At 45.5% G+C, this 17,271-nt stretch overlaps 1 protein-coding gene across 1 annotated transcript in view; it reads left to right on the forward strand.

Annotated features, from left to right (window-relative positions):
• The window catches only part of CDS2 (CDP-diacylglycerol synthase 2), a 260,698-nt gene extending 245,887 nt beyond the window's left edge, over nt 1-14,811 (forward strand). The window contains exon 13 of the mRNA XM_069214178.1: nt 13,854-14,811. Coding sequence (XP_069070279.1) covers nt 13,854-13,986 — 133 coding nt within the window. The 3' untranslated portion in view covers nt 13,987-14,811. The remainder of the gene's footprint in view (nt 1-13,853) is intronic.
• The last annotated feature ends 2,460 nt before the right edge of the window (nt 14,812-17,271 follow it).

The following is a 17,271-nucleotide window of genomic DNA, read 5'->3' on the forward strand; positions in this document are numbered from 1 at the left end:
GCATTAAACATGTTGCATACTATTATAGTTATAAGAACTTTTTCCTACACTACAAAAGATGTTAAAATGTCTTCCCACCAACTAATATTAACAAGACTAAAAACAGTGCCCTTCAGGATTAAATAAAATATATCATTAAAACAATACCACAATTTCCTTAAAAGTGACACCGTAAACATACTTAAGTCCAACACGTGCCTCTGTTTTTATTTCTGCATTGCTCATAGTTTGTGTTAACTGTTCTGACAGATAGGAGCAATTCATGTGCTATTTTGCATGTCGCACTGCCATCTAGTGGTACTAGAGGGAGTTTCATCTTAGCAAAACATGTTTGAAAGCCAGCTTGAAAAACGAAAGAAATTGCACTCGGTATATTTACGTCGTGGCACCCCTAGGTAGTTTTGGAGGCGCACCAGGGTGCCAGGGCGCACAGATTGGGAACCTCTGGCATACTATAATCATACCATACCATCACATACTACACAATGACAGACCGTTGCATGTTATACAATGAGACTATAGCATACCATACCATACAATGACAGACCATACTATGCTGTACAGTGAACGGCTATACCATACTATACTACAGTGACAGGGCATACCATAATATACAGTGAAAGACTAAACCATACTATACAAGGACAGGCCATACTAGTTCATTCTATACCATGACATGCCATAGCATATTATGCCATACTATACAGTGACAGGCAATTACCATTCCATACCATACCATACCATGCCTTACTATACAGTGGCAGACCATACCATACAATGACTGGCCATACTTTATCATGCAATGCCATAATATACCATACCATACAATCACAGGCCATACAATTCTATACAATACTACAGGCCATCCTATACTTTATCATACAATTACAGGTAATACCATACTATATAAGGACAGGCCATACTTTTTCATACTATACAATGACATACCCTAGCACAGCTTACCATATTATGTTGTGACAGGCCAACGCCTTCTCTTGCCTTACTAAACAATGGCTGGCCAAACCATTCTATACAATGACAGGCCATACTGTGCCATAAAGTGACTAACAATACCACACCATACTATGCAGAGGCAGGCATACCATCCCATAGAAGAGTATTCTTACACACCTATACGTGTGTGTGTGTGTGTGTGTGTGTGTGTGTGTGTTTATAGTTACTTTAGGGCACAAGTTATAGTAACTCCAGATAACTATGGTGAATTTATGTGCTTTTTTGGGTGTAAAATAGAATTTTTCAACTGACATATTCAACTAACTATAATTTCACTTTAAGCTCTGTTTTTTCCAGTGAATGTGTAAGGTTATTTTTAACATAAAGTACTATTTTATTATAATACCTTACTATGCCAACCCCACCCTTTGGCCAGGCCCTGTGCTCGTCCCACTGCCATGCATGACCTTCGGCGATGAGCAGTGTGGGATTGGGTGCCTAACGCTCAACCCCTGCTGAGCATTGCCCTGTGCCCACACACCGTGGGTGGCCACCCCTGATATGCATGCCTGAAGATGTGGGGTTGGTTGAAGGGCCTGGCCACCTAACCAGCCCCCACATCCCCCCCATCCCCCAAAGCAGGAAGCACCTTTTTTTGTGGTGCCCAGTATTCGCAATTCCACATGGGATGCAGCACTGGATCTTTAGATCCTCAAAATGCTAAAAAAGGATGTTTTGTTCCCCCAATTTTTAGCTCCAGATGTGCTCCCTTTTGGACTCCCCAACATGGCAGAGGTGGGGGAGGGGGGAAATGGGTACCCTGCCCCTTTATAAATTGTTTTTTAATTCCAGGACATGGGGAGAGAGTCCCAAGATGGCATCCGCAACATTTTCTTCTGGTTGCAGCCAGGCAGTGAGATTGCCTATTTTGTCATTGTGGATTCCCAGAGATCCACAGACATACCAAATCATTATGTATACATACATTGTGAACCATCACAGTATTACACCAAGTCACAAAAAACATACTCTCTGGCCCAAGAGCTAGCTTCTACCAAATTCAGCTTATACTTTATTGTGAAAGGTTTTGTGAAGATTTGTGAAACCGCGCCAAAGTTATTAGCAAACCAAAAAATAAATTTCCTGTTGAAATTTCCTAAATGTTGGTACCCAGTGGGGTAGTTAGTTGAAAATTTCAGTCACCGCATAACAGTCTAAACCTAGAAAAAAACTCTGAAGTTCACAAGTTATAGTTATCTCTAGTGTTAGACCTCATGCCCTAAAGGAACTTTAAGTCGAGCCCCGCCATGTGTAGTCTAGTCATCAATGATTTATTTTTCGGATGTTGCAGTAATGTTATCAATGTTGTATTAAAACCCCACTCACACCCCCTCCCCAGATATTTATTATAATGACCAGGTCTGCCTCCTTTTTTTTGTGCGCCATCCCACGGGATCTCAGAAAAAAATATATGTATCATTTTCTCCCTCGGACTAGGGAGCAAGGGCATCCATACCCTGCCCTCATATCTTTTTTTTTTTGTTCTTCAAAAAACAATCTCAGGAAAGTGGACCAAGTACCGAAGTCTAGTATTGGCTGCTGCAACATTTACTTTCAGGTTGTGTCCATCCAGTCAGAGTGCTCGCTCTCGCAAGTCTACTTCTGCGGGAGCGACGAGGCCCCAGGGAAAAAATCTCTGAGGCCAATCAGAACACCCTATTTTATTTTTTTATTATTTTTTTTACCTTGAGCTTGCGGGACTTTCGTCAGAGTCCCTCTAACCCAACCATCTAGACATACAACCAACTTAAACACACTCAAACTGTTCTGCTTTTTTCGCCATCAGCCTTGCAAATTATGGTGTACTTTTTTTGTAGCAACCAAACATCGCAAACCCTGTGGACAACACTTTAGATATATTTCTCTCAGTAGCCTCCACCAACTACACCAACAGCTTCTTCCTAGTTGGTGCATTAGTGAAGACAATAAAAAATGGTCTTAGACCTTCTAGCCAGTACTGGTATTGCTTGTTTATAACTTTGCTCACCACACACCAACGGAAATATCCTGATCTTCTCTGCCCCCCTATCGCAAACCTCACCTGCCAACCACACTCAATAGGCCACCTGACGCCACAAAGGAAGAGCTGATTCCTAAAGACTTAATAACCCAACCACTCCATGTCAACCTGACATATGTGGAAGCCATATATGACCTCAGCGCAGAGCCCCTAGACTTTGACCCACCATCCAAATGACTGTAATTGCCCATGCCGTACTTTAGTCCTGATGCATAAAAGTCAAACCCTCCACACCACAGTACAACCACAATTTTGTTGACAGCAAAGACGCCAGCTGACAAGAGAAAATGTGAAGAACACAGACAATGCTAAAATATCTTCACACCACATGCAGGCAGCACACTGCAGTGGTCACATCTGTCTGCTATAAAACCATTATAAGTGATGCTCTCCAACTGAAGCAGAGAGATTAAAATGGTCAAATTCAGGAAGGCACCAGCACCCAACATCCACACGACCATCCCAGAGCATGCTTAAATGAACCACCTCATCACACAGTCTGCTATCTAGAAACATTCTGTGTGCCCTAATTGTCATGTCGTACAAAGATGCCCTCTGGTCAGTCATAGTGAAGGATATTTTCAATGAAGGACCAAATCCCTCTACTGAAGATCATCAACATTCACACCTTAGTTGTTGTCCCATATGCCTCCGTAGATATGGATGGTTCTGCTCCCTCTGGACCTGGAAGACTGGGCCAGTTACTGCCAGATTACTAATTGCTGACCTCTCATTCCTGTGGAAGATCACTGAAACAGGTTTTGCCACCCATCACAGTGAGAAGGCCAAGGATAATTCTGTAATGCAAAACTACCCCTGTGGATTCAGACTACATGCAGGCATGAAGATTTACCATCTGAGTGGTTGATGATACTCTTCAGCAGCTGTCTGCTTTCTTGTCCTGTTCACACACTTTGTGGGCTTTGACACTGTTCACCATCAAGCCCTAGTAGAAGTTACTCCAGTCATACTTAAAAAAAAAGAGAACTTAGCTCAAACAGTTGAGTTATTTCAAGCCCATGATAGTCCATGTTTTGCACTCCATTCCCCCACAGTTTCATCTTCTCAGGACATCAATATCCACTTTCTGGTAGGCACTTACATTTACCTGAATATCTCAGTTAGTCTCAACATCAACCATGTGAAGTTAAGCCTCATTACACGTGAAGCATTGTTGTCCAGTGCCTACCTCCAGTTTAAACCCATGAAAATGGAATTTGTACTCCTTACCAGAGGATGCACACAACAGTAGGTTTAGAAATAGCTCTGAGAGGTAGGTCTAGATGTTTCCACTCTTGGAGCTGCCAAATGGCAAGGCATCCACTGAGACACCAACCACAACTTCAAGAACCACATCACACACCAGGTGGAGATTGCTTGACACCACCTTGCCCTTCTCTGCAGAGTGAATACCTTCCTATCTCAAAGTGGACTTAAGTACTGCTGTCCAGTCCTGGTACTGCTGGCCAGCATCCTTGAGACCTGTGTGTCACCCCTGAAAAACCTCCTACACACAAAAGCTTATTTAGCTAAAAGTCTTTGAAAGTAAAATAGAACACACCAACTCTCGTCACATTCTGGCCCTGCTGTATAGAATACGAGTTCATCTTTTGCACCCCACCATTCACGACCACTAAAATGAAAACCTCTAGTGGTTCAAAATCATCACCAGATTGAAAACCGTAAAATGGAGGAAAGAAAAGGCCTGTACCCAGATCTCATCCTGCTTTCCTCTGGGGGTGGTGTAGAACTGCATTCCTTGCATTTACTTGCACCATCACTTCTTTTTCTTCTTCTTCTGAAATGAGCTGGAAGTTTGTCCCATCAAACAACACATCCGATAGAAACTTCTAGTTGCAGATTCCTTACTTCTGAATTTCCCTTTGGCATCCGCCTGGATCTGGCAATTTTTCTTGAGCAGTACCCCTGCGAGCCGTTGGGTGGTGTCAGTCATCTGCTTCATCTGTGCCTTATATGACATCCCGGTTCCTATATAGGTGCCACCCCGGCACGCTAACATCAGTCATTTTCTATCTGCGCCAGCAAGCGCTGATCTGAAGAGAGCTACCGTTTTCATTTTTTGACTGCCTTTTTTTCAGCTTTTTGTCGAAGATTGTTTCAAAATTTCAAATTCTGGTGCATCGAGGATGTCATTGAGGAAGACTGGGTTCAAGCGCTGCGGTTCCTGTCATTGGGTGATGTCTGTTACGGATCCGCACCTCGTGCTTCTTTAGGCCTGGAGCGCGACCATAACCCAAAGTCATGCTTCAAGAGTCGGTTCATGCATCCGGAGGTTTTGAGGGAGCGGTCCCTGAAGCTGTTGGAAGTCCAATGTGCGACTCTGCAAGTCAAGATCACGGTCAAGAGGAAGGTGGAAGGTCCAGGGATCGGTCACTGAGTCATACATCATCGTCGTCCCACTCCAAGTCCTTGAGGTGTTCAGGCACAAACAGAACTCTAAGAAGTCAAAGTGTTCTTTGACTTCTCCTCGTCTGTCAGCCGATGAGACAAGACAGCATTGACGTTCTAGGCATCGCTCTATGGAGCCTGTGCCTAGGCTGATTTCGCACCTCCTTGAGTTTCTTGGGAGCCAGAGTGACCCCTGCCCAACTTATAGAGTTTTATGAGGCCATAAAACTCATTTTTGGGCAGTCCAACACCACTGGAGCTCTTTTGGGCCCCTGGAGTCAGAAGAGGCCCCTTCGGGTTCTGCGCTGGCAGCTTTGGCCTCGGCACTGAGGGGCACCCATGGATCCAGTTCTGAAGCCGGACTGATGTCAGTTGTACCACTCAGACCTTCCCCTGTGCCAGTTGCAATGCTCCCAGCGCCACCCACGGGTGGCACCATCCTCCTTCTTATCCCTGACTCCAACACAGAGCCGGATGGGCATCGTACAACACATACTCTGAGGCTGGCAGGAGCCTTGTCTCGTATGTCGCCTCATGAGCCCCTTTGCTATGGGCTAGGTTACGATGAGGAATGGGAGGGATCACTGGACCCTTTAGAATTCCAGATCCAGGAACCTATTGTTATACTTGGCATCCTTGGCATGGTCTCCCCTAACTTTTTGCCTCTGTTACCCAGGTTGTTGATGTGTGCTGGACTCTGTTTTTGCTGTTTCTGTTACTTTGGGCACTTTACCACTGCTATCCAGTGCTAAAGTGCAAGTGCTTCTATATAAAATGTGTCTGTAATTGGATTTCCATGATTGGCATATTTGATTTGCTGGTAAGTCCCTAGTACAGTGCACTAGAGGTGCCCAGGGCCTGTAAATCAAATGCTACTAGTAGGCCTGCAGCACTGGTTGTGCCACTCACATTAGTAGCCCTGTAAACGTGGCTGGCTCAGAACTGCCACTGCAGTGTCTGTGTGTGCAGTTTTAAACTACCAGTTCGATTTGGCAAGTGTACCCACTTGCCAGGCCTAAACCTTCCCTTTTCTTATACTTAAGACACCCCTAAGGCAGGCCCTATGTTGCCCCATGGACATGGTGCAGTGTATGGTTAAGGTAGGACATATACTAATGTGTTTTATATGTTCTAACATTGAAATACTGCCAAATTTGTTTTTCACTGTTGCAAGGCCTATCCCTCTCATAGGTTAACATGGGAGCTGCCTTTAAATATGAATAAAGCGTAGATACCCTTTGGGAGCGGAGAGACGTGGAGTTTGGGGTCTCTGAGCTCAATTTAAAAATACATCTTTTAGTAAAGTTGATTTTAAAATTGTGTGTTTGAAAATGCCTTTTTTAGAAAGTGAGCATTTTCTTGCTTAAAAAAAAACATTCTGTCACTCTGCCTGTTTGTGGATTCCCTGTCTGGGTCAGTTTGAAAGTTGGGCTGTTTGCACCTCTCTCTAGACAGTGACACAAAGGTAACTGGGGTGTAGCCTGCATATCCTGATGAGCCATCTGTGCTAGGAGGGAGAGGAGGAGTGGTCACCCACACCTGAAAGGGCTGTGCCTGCCCTCACATAATGCAGTCTCCAACCCCCTGGTGTGTGTCTGGGGCCTGGCCTGGGGAAGGCAGGATTTCACAAACAAGAGAGACTTTCCTTTGAAGTAAGCCTACTTCAAAGGCCAAAATGGGTATAAGAAGGGCACCCAAAACCACAGACTTTAGATCACTTCTGGAAATCGAAAGGAGCCTCTGCCTGGAGAAGAGCTGAAAAGCTGAGGAGAAGTGCTACCTTGCCTGTGGCTGTGATTTGTGGAGCTATCCTGCAGTTGCTGCTTCTGCTTGGTGAAAGGGGACAAAGGCTGGACTTTGTTGTGCATTCCTGCTTGTGAAGAAATCTCCAAGGGCTTGTCCTGAGCTTGCCGCCTGTTGTTAAAGTCTCGGGCCATCAAAGACTTCCCCTGCCAGCACCTGCGCTCTCTGCTGAGACTCCTGCCCTGCCATGTGGTGCCCCATCCAGTCCCTGGGGCCTTGACAGGTAAAGCTGGCAGACCAAGCTTGAAAATCCATGCACAGACCGATGTGCGGGGAAATTTCTGTCGCAACCTCTGAGACGTGGCTGAAGAAATGATGCGCCGCCGGCTTCACGGGTGAAATCGATGCTCCACCTGCAGCGCCGCTAGAAGATCGACGCAAGCGACCGGAGAAATGACATGCCACACTGCTAACGGAGGCTGGTAATATCGCAACCCACACAGCGCGGTTTTGCTGATACCGTGGGACAGGATTTTCGTCACAAACCTTGCTGGGCACGGAAAAACAACGCAACACCTGCCCAGACCCGAGTGCTTGGCCGGATCAACACATCACTCTCCTGCGGAGAGGAAAAACGGCGCACGCCGACCCGGCCAGAGAAGGAGAAACAACACACAGTCTCGCGGATGAGAAATCGACGCATCGCTAACCTTTTTCTACGCACTCTCATCTGTGCGTGTTATTTTGACGCTACCCTGGTACTTTTCAACGCTAACAGTGTTTTTACAGTTTACAAAAGGATTTAAGACTTTTGCTTTTAAAATTAATAACTTGACTTGTGTATGTTGGATTTTTGTAGTTTTGGTCTTGTTTGGTTTAGATAAATATTTCCTATTTTTCTAAACCTGTGTTGTCATTTTGTAGTGTTTTCACTGAGTTAGTGTGTTGGTACAAATACTTTACACCTAGACTCTGAAGTTAAGCCTGCTTGCTCGTGCCAAGCTACCAAGGGGGTGAGCAGGGGTTAGCTGAGGGTGATTCTCCTTTACCCTGACTAAAGTGAGGGTCCTTGCTTGGACAGGGGGTAACCTGACTGCCAACCAAAGATCCCATTTCTAACACCTATGGACTGGCATACAGTCTTGGGTGAATCCAGCGGACTGTATACTTCTCCAGATATTGCCAAGCTTTCTCCCCCTATCGTGGCTACAGAGGAGGGAGATTCTTGTTCTATGGTGGTGAGAAACACAGCTGAGGCCCTGATTCTTGAGTTGCCTTCGGTGGTCGTCAGAACTAACCTCCTGACACAGGTGCTTCAACCTAGAGCTTCCTTCTCAGAACCCATGCTCCTATCTAATGAAGCCCTCACGGATCTCCTACTGGGTACAGGAGCTCCTGTGAACAGGACAATTGCCTCCGCTATCGCCCCGCTCCAGGGAACCTACGTTTTCTAATGCATCAGATCACCCCTGAGAGTTTGGTTATCCAAGCCTCCGCTTCCCAGGGCACCTTTCCTTCCGCACCTCCGGGTAGGGAATCCAAAAGGCTGGACACACTTGGGATGACGTTTTTATTTCTACCACCAGCCTAGCATTGTGGTCCGTGAACACTGCATGCCTTTTGGGCTGTTATTCCCATATGCTGTGGGATACGGTTGCATAAGTGTTGCTACAGGTCCCGAAGGAGGCCCGGGCTGTACTTTCGCATGGGAGAGATGCAGCAAAGTTCACTATCCGTTGTAGACTGGACACGATCGACTCGCTAGGAGCAGTGGGTTCATTGACAGTGGCCCTGAGGCACCACGCCTGGCTGAAGGCTTCTGGCTTTTCAGGGGATGTTCAAGCTACTTTGAGGGACATACCCTTTGATGGCACCCTTCTCCTCATAGACAGGGCGGACTTATAGCTCAAGCGCTTCAAGGATTCTTGGGCTATGGCCAGGTCCTTGGGCCTTGTGACGGCCCCTCGTCCCCTTCAGTATGCCTTTTGCCCCTTTCGTGGCTAAGAAAGGGGCCTCTAACTGCATCCATTCCATGCCAGCCACTATGCATGCATGGTGCCCAGCCTCTGCGTGCTTGAGGGTGTGGGATCCACCGACCTCATGGATCAGGGAGCTAGCGGTCGGAACAGTTCTCCCCCCACCCCCTGCAGCAGCCTTTACGCCTTCCTAGTCTGACTTTACCCCACCTCGGACCAGTTGGAGGCAAGATCCGCCATCACCTGCTCTGCTGACAGTCCACCATGTCAGATAGGTGGGTTTTGCAGATAGTTTGAAGAGGCTACCCCCTCCCCTTCGAGGCTACCCCTCCATCCATGCCACCATCTTGTGATCAGATGACGGAAGATCACTTGTCCCTTCTCCACAACGAAGTTACGGCTCTCTTGACCAAGTAAGCCATAGAGAGGGTTCCTGCCCCAGAAGAAGGTTGTGGTTGCTTTCTGCTACCCAAAAAAGACCAGGCCTATGACCTATCCTAGACCTGAGGTCCCCTAATTTCTGCCTCAAGAAGAAGTTCAAGATGCTCACTCTGGCTCAGGTTGTATCTGCCCTGGACCCGAGACTGGACGGTAGCGCTGAAACTGCAGGATGCTTATTTTCACATTCCCATCCTGCCTGTCCACAGACATTACTTGTGGTTCTCGGTAGGCCATGAGCACGTTCAGTTCACTGTGCTCCCTTTTGGCCTTACTAGCGCTGCTCGGATGTTCACCAAGGTGATGGTGGAGGTCGCAGTTCATCTGTACAGATCAGGGGTTCCAGTCTTCCCCTATCTCGACAACAGGCTGTTGAAGGCGGGCTCGCTCCAGGCTGTCATCTGCCACTCCAGACTACGGCGGACCTCCTGCATTTGCTGAGTTTCACTATAAACGTGCTAAAGTCACACCCGACTCCCTCTCAGACACTCTCTTTCATCGGAGCTGTTCTCGACACAGTGCATTTTCGGGCTCATCCTCCCCGGTGGCGAGTCCAGAATATTCAGGCTATAATACTGATGTTTCAGCCCCTGTCCTGGATTTCGGTGAGAATGACTCTGAGGCTGCTGAGCCTCATTGCCTACCTGCATCCTGCTGGTGACATATGCCAGATGGCATATGTGGGCTCTGCAGTGGAACCTGAAGTTCCACTGGGCACAGCCTCAGGGAAATCTCTCCAACAAGGTCCAGATCTCAGAGAGAACTGTGAAAGAACTGCAGTGGTGGTTAATGAATCACAATTGTCTCAGAGGCAGATCCTTCTCCCTTCCCCAACCAGATCTGACAGTAGTAACAGATGAGTCACTCCTGGGATGGGGTGGCCATGGGGGAGAGGTGGAAATCAGAAGAATCTGGTCTCCGGAGGAAACCAGACTCCACGTCAACCTGTTGGAGCTCTGGGCAATCTGACTAGCATTAAAAGCATTTATTCTATCAAGTTGAAGATCCACTGCCATGTGGTACTGCAGCAAGCAGGGCGGGGTGGGGTCGTGGACAAAAGGCTCTGTGCCTCTGGATGTGGCTGCAATAGCAGGGTATTTATGCCTGGTGAGTCAACATCTTGTGGGCTGACTGAACGCCAGAGCAGACAAACTCAGCCGAAAATGTCTAGCCAATCACAAATGGCGTCTCCATCCGGAGGTGGTGCAAGGTCTTTTTCAGCAGTGGGGAGATGCTTGATTAGATCTGTTCGCCTCTGCAGAGAACGTGCAAAGTCAGCAGTTTTGCACATGGGAGTTTCCAAGGCGGAAATCACTCAGAGATTCTTTTCGTATCAAGTGGAAATCAGGCCTCCTGTTAGCCTTTTTGCCCATACCACTTCAACCCAGGGTTCTCAACAAGATCAAAAATGACCTGGCTTAAGGAATCCTTGTGGCACCAGACTGGGCACAGAGTCTAGTATCCCAAGCTTTGGAGCAAGGCCATCAATCCTCCGATCAGACTGCCCCTCTGGGAGGATCTTTTGTCAAAGCAGCAGGGGAGCATTCTGCACCCGAACCTGTCAACTCTCCGCTTTTTTGTTTGCAGATTGAGCGGCAATAATTAACAGCTTTCAACCTTCTGCCCGATTTCTGTAACGTAATCTTGACAGCCATGCGTCCCTCCATCAAAATTGTATAAGCCTGCCATTGGAAGAAATTTGTGGCATGGGGCACAGACAAGTCTGTTAACCCGCTTTCTGCCCCTCTTTCTGAGGTCCTGTTTATAATTTCTGTGACCCAGCAGGGCACTCTCAAAGGTTATTTGTCTATTTCTGCATTTTCTATGTTGCCTAATAAACCTTTTTTGTTTAAATCTCCTATTATTAATTGGTTCTTCAAAGACTTTACACACCTCTTTTCTCCATCCCCATTTGTTATGCGTTGATGGGATCTGAATTTGGTTTTGAACTTACTGATGTGCGCTTCTTTCAAGCCTCTCCACAGCTGTCCTTTCAAGCTTCTCACTTTGAAAGTAGCCTTCCTGTGGTCATTACACCTGCCAGCAGGGTGAGTGAGCTGCAGGCATTGTCATCTAAACCACCGTACCTCTCCATCTTTCCTGATAAAGTGGTGCTTCGTACTAGGGCTTCCTTTTGCCAAAATTGGTTATGCCCTTTCATGTAGGTAATCCATCACTACTTTTTACGCAACCCCCACATCCTTCAAAAGGAAGAGGAGGGACTCCACCGCCTGTACCCAAAAAGAGCGTTGGCGTTCTACCTTTGTCATATCAAAGACTTCTGGATGCATGATCACCTCTTTGTTGGTTATGTGGTTGTGAAGAAAGGTCTGACAGTGCAGAAGCGGGCCCTCTCCTGATGGGTCATCCTCTGCGTTTAGGTCTGCTGGGCAGAGGCCAAAATGCAACCCCCTGAGGGTTTGCATGCTCATTCTTCTTGAGCCACAGCTCTGGCCACTGTGTTAGGAGGCAGAGTTCCATTCCTTGATATGTCAGGCCGCAATGCGGGCACCCCTGCAAATGTTTACCAAACACTACTGCCTCGACTGTCCGGTCTGTAGGGACAGGACGGGAACTTTCCATGTTTGGTCCTGCAGGACTTTCTAGTATGATCTTCGTTCGCAGAGCCACCTCCGGAGATGGTATTGTTTGGATATCTATTCTAAGGTAGAGAATCTGTAGCTAGAAGTCTCCATCACATGAACAAACGACTTTCCTGTGGTAATGCCTTATCTGGTAGAGACAATATTGAGTTGCAATTCCTTACTGAACCTCCTATCCTCCCCTATCTGCAAACTGATTTCTAGGGGCAGGGACTCAGTGCCTTAGTTTTGATATACCAGTAGTCCGTATTCTTCATGGCTTTGCGCTTCTGGCGTGGAAAGTTGGTAAAAGAAACTGACGTCAGCTTGCCGAGGTGGCGCTTATACAGGAACTGCAGCGTCCTATCTGGCATGGCTGACGAACGCAGAGCCGATCCACACCACCTAATGGCGCACAGGGGTGTATTGCTCTAGAAAAATCTCCGGATCCAGTCCGTTGCCCGGGGGAAATTCAAAGGTAAGGAATCTGCAACTGGGTATTGTCTCTACCAGAAAAGGCATTACCGAAGGTAACTTGTTCTTCACTGCAGTGTAATAGCTGAGCTGCCAAACTCACCTCAGTAAATTACTGCATGGTTGCCCACCTCCTTCTATCACCGTATCTGCATTTATGATAGACATATTTCTAGCACATGGCACCAACATCTGGACAAACTATGACCTTTCATAATGTTTGATGTCTGGTACTTCGGCATATCATGGCATAGGCAATGGGCTTAAAAAAGATGTAAAATAGTATAGGAGTAGTAAAACCGGCTTGTTTCTTAAAAAAACACAAAGGTCAAAACTTTTAACCTTGCATTTGTGCAGTTTCTATTCTAAACTCTGGAACCCTATGACATGGGTCTATTATCTATGGTCATGATCCTCTACTAGCTTTTTGCAATTCCACTTTGCCAAACCAAGACGTTGAAAGACTTTATTTTCCTCATCTGCATGTCCCACTTACTCCACTGTTGCTTAATTGTTCTGACTTTGGTTCCTTTGGCTGCTTGTAAGGTGATCAATTCTTGCTACATCTTCTTTCTTAGCATGTGTTTCATGGCCCCAACAGAGGCATACAGTGGCTGCCATCCCAGAGAATAAATGGTTCATCAATGAAATACAATTTTATCTACTTTAGTTTGTTTTTTTGTATTTTTATTTTTGTTTTTTAGTCTTGCGTATGTGGAACGTGTGCCAAAAATCCATCCTTTTTGTGTGCATTCATAAGTATACACTCTAAATAGGGCAGACACCTACATGGTTATACACTCTTGACGGAGCAGCTGCCAACTTTTAGCATATATTTTGCAGCTGCCTAACTCTAAATAACCCCTACGACTTTCTAGGGTTTGTTTTACGCTTACTGTGATTTATATTAACTTTAGATGGTGTCAATTTCTGTGATGTCACCAGCTCAAAAGTCTAGTGATGTAACTTTCTGTGATGTCATTGAATGTCATCTCTTGGTGTAATTTGGAAAGTCAACAGCATGTGAAGTAATTTCTGCCACCTTTGTGATTTCCGTAAATTAATGTAGTGTTTTCCAGGGTGTGGAAAAATACATTCAAACTGTGGAAAGCTGCATGCACATGAAAGGCCATCTACCCTTTGTTGAAATCAATGTGTTTTATGTAGATGCTCACACGTGTTTTCTTTGCATTTCAGGGGACCCAACCCAAGCAAACTGATCCAGCAGTTTTTAACCCTGCGGCCCGACCAGCAGTTGCACATCTTCAACACGTTAAGGGGGCACCTAATGGACAAGGGGATGCTGCCCGAACTTCAAGAGGAGGCGTAAGGTGCCGCCACCGTGCCCGGCGCAAGATTCCCCAACCTGCCCGTCTTAATACAATAGCAAGGCATCCCTTAGCATTACGTTGGCATTTTTACCAATGTCTGCATTTGTGTTTTTACTTTTTAGATGTTTTTTTCAAGCACACTCTCAGACACACACAAACACACATATATTTCTATATGTATATATATATATATTTATACCTAAATATATATTTGGAAATTAGAAGGTGTGATGCCCTTGCAAAGACTGAGGCAGACGATGTGTGGAGTTCACTCAGACCAGTATGTTATTGGGCATGCTGAAAAATCTCAAGGACATCCTTTACCTGGTTCGGTCATAAAAGGGAAGTCGGTGTTAACTTTTAAATCCTTATTATTAATGGGTTTCATTTATACTCCCCAGTGATGAGAATAGTTGTACTCGAGGGATAAACAAGTGTTCTCTGTGGATTTAAGAAGTAGACAGTGTTGCTACTGCCCTCCCTTTTGGATATACTCAGGGGTTTATTATCGAGCGGATGTAATTTGCTCCTGCAACCCCTGCTCTGCATGAAGGTAGGGGGAGAAGGGGAGCATTCCTCACCCTGTGTCCAGGTTACATCACCTCATTCAGAAGCGAAGGACGCTGAATATATTAAAAGGCCCTTCGGTTGATCTCGCCAATCCAGTTCTCCTGTCCAGTCTAACATTAGGCCGTGGTCACTTGTGCTGTGACAGTGTTTGATGGTGGGGAACAGAAGCTAGTTCTGCTGGGAGATGTTTGCGCATGGATGCATTGGAGTGCATGGCATGTGACCATTGAGAATATATTATTTCTGTCTTGCTGCTTTTGGCCGTGCACTCTGATTTATTGTGGAAAACGGACACAATATCTTTTAAAGCCATACACCCCTGCTTTGACACACATTTCCAAGTGTTTTTTTGCAGTCACCTTCTTGAGGGTCTTGCAGCCTGTAGCATGGGGAAGCTTGAAACTCACTGTGAAAGTTTACGATTTAAAAAAAGAAAAGTATATTCAACTGTATACATTTTTTCACATTTTTATTTAAGAAGTAGCCATTTTGTTTTTTGTCCTTTTCAGTAGTTTGTGTGTTTTACAGCAACATGTTTACATTTTTTAAACACGTCTTCTTATGCTGATAGGCTCTTTATCAGAAGCACAGTATGCTAACCACAGTATTTATTCCACATTTTATTTTATATGGACTCCTTAGATTACATTAATGTTCTTATTCGAAAAGTCAGTATTGTAGCAGTGATTAAGAGACGGTTGTCAAAGTGTATTTTTCAAGTATTGGGAAGATTTCTGACGCTGAGTAAGCAGAGGAAGAAGCTATTTCTTTAGATCACTGAACCACCCCGAATTAGCAGTAGAACCAAGATTTTTAGCAGCAGCAGCACTACAGCCAGTATTACAAATGCAAAGTGATTACCGCAAGATGCCATAAAAGCCTTTTGTGTAAGCAGGTGACTGGTCATTTCACTGATTCCTGCATGTCAGTAATGAAATGGAGGTGATACCAGATCACTGTCACAACGAAGAACATCAGCACTAGAAATTGCCACAACTAATCTCTCACAGCTACTCTTAAAATGAACGTATTACTGACCATGGAGCGATGGCCTTCACAGTGAAAATGGTGTTTTCCATTTCTTAATCTCACCCTAACTGTAATAATGCTAGCACTTTTGGTAACTTTTTTTGTTTTTTTTAGCAACTAGCATTTACTGTAACCTTAAGCCTTGTCTGCTATGACCTTTTCCTTAACCAAGCACTTTCTGTTACTCTTTTCCTAAAACTGTCTGTCCCAACCCTCAAATTAATTCTAAGTTATAATTGTAACAGTATTAAAAAACCCTCACCCAAATATTTATTTCGTTTTAATCAAAATAGCCCATCACCTTCTTACTTTCTTATCCCTCCAATCTGTGTGAGTGGAAGAATAACCCTGCCCCTGTATCACACACGCCTGAAGAGCAAGGTGCCAGACTGCACCTGCGGGAAATTATTAAGGAGTTTGACACCCTGAAATCTTATGTGTGATGTAGATACATGAGCAATACACATTTAACATCTATGGGAGAAGGAACCCGAGGATAATCAGCTGATGGTAAGAGAAAAATAATCTCCTTAGTCAAATGAAACCTTGAATTTCAAATTTAGGATCCAACTTCAGTACAACTGTATCTGAGAAAAATTTCAAGTAGGGATACGAAATCAACAATGGTCCTAAGTCTCCCAATCGCTTTACAAAAGTGATAACCACCACAAAAGCAGTCTTGGAAGATAACTACCCCAAATCAATTTCTTTCAAAGGTTCAAATGGATTACGTTTTAAGACACCTGAGATATCCCAAATTGGAACTGGAGAAGGTACGGAGGACTTCCTAACTGGAAACTCTTCAAAAGCCTTCTCACCAGCGGTGAGACAGCATACCCATCCTGATCTATCCTAAAAGCTATTACAGTTGCCCATTGAGAGCCAAACATGGAGGGAGACAGGCCCTTTACAAAGCCCTCTATGAGGAACTCTTAATATCTTAAAACTAGGCACAGATATGTATTCAGCCTGCTGCGAACACCCCCATTTTTGTAAATTCACCCTCTCAAGTTCCAAGCTGTCAATTTTAAGTGTCAAGGCTGGATCATTGGCATGATGGGGGACTGAGACGGAATGGATGGATCAGGAGGTGGAGATACTACCCTCTTGACACAGACATCAGTGCCCCCAGTAACCGCAAAGATGGCGTTGGTAGTTAGCTGGATTGGCGGTGGTAGTGGAAGCACGAAGCCTTTGAACAGATTGTCCTCTAACAGCCTCCACTGCAGAAGGTGACCAATGTGAGGAGTAACCGGAATCATGTGTTCGTAATTCTGGGATCTTGGAGACTATCAGTGAAGCACTTGATTTACAAGAGGTTTCTTGTGGAAACTGTCCCACTGTACCATTGCAGTTGTTGCATTCTTCAGTCCCAATGACCTCGAGCCCCCGCTTTGTGAGAGACCCAGTTGGTCCAACTAGGGGGCCACCTTGCTCTCAATGGTCATATATCTGTCCTGCAGGAGATAGAAACACCCCTTCTCTGTGTGGAACATGGCTCTGATAAATCTCTTGGACTGCGCGGGACAGAGTTTTGGCTTCTGGTGATTGATGACAAACCCCAATCTCTGCAGCACATTGGTCACCTTCTCTACACTTTCCTAAGCCTTAAGAAAGGATGAGGTGGTCACTAACCAGTCACCTAAGTAGGGAAAGATAGTGACCCACACACAACTGCAGGTACG

The sequence above is a fragment of the Pleurodeles waltl genome, chromosome 11 (genome assembly GCF_031143425.1).
Source record: "Pleurodeles waltl isolate 20211129_DDA chromosome 11, aPleWal1.hap1.20221129, whole genome shotgun sequence".
Taxonomy (NCBI): Eukaryota; Metazoa; Chordata; class Amphibia; order Caudata; family Salamandridae; genus Pleurodeles; species Pleurodeles waltl.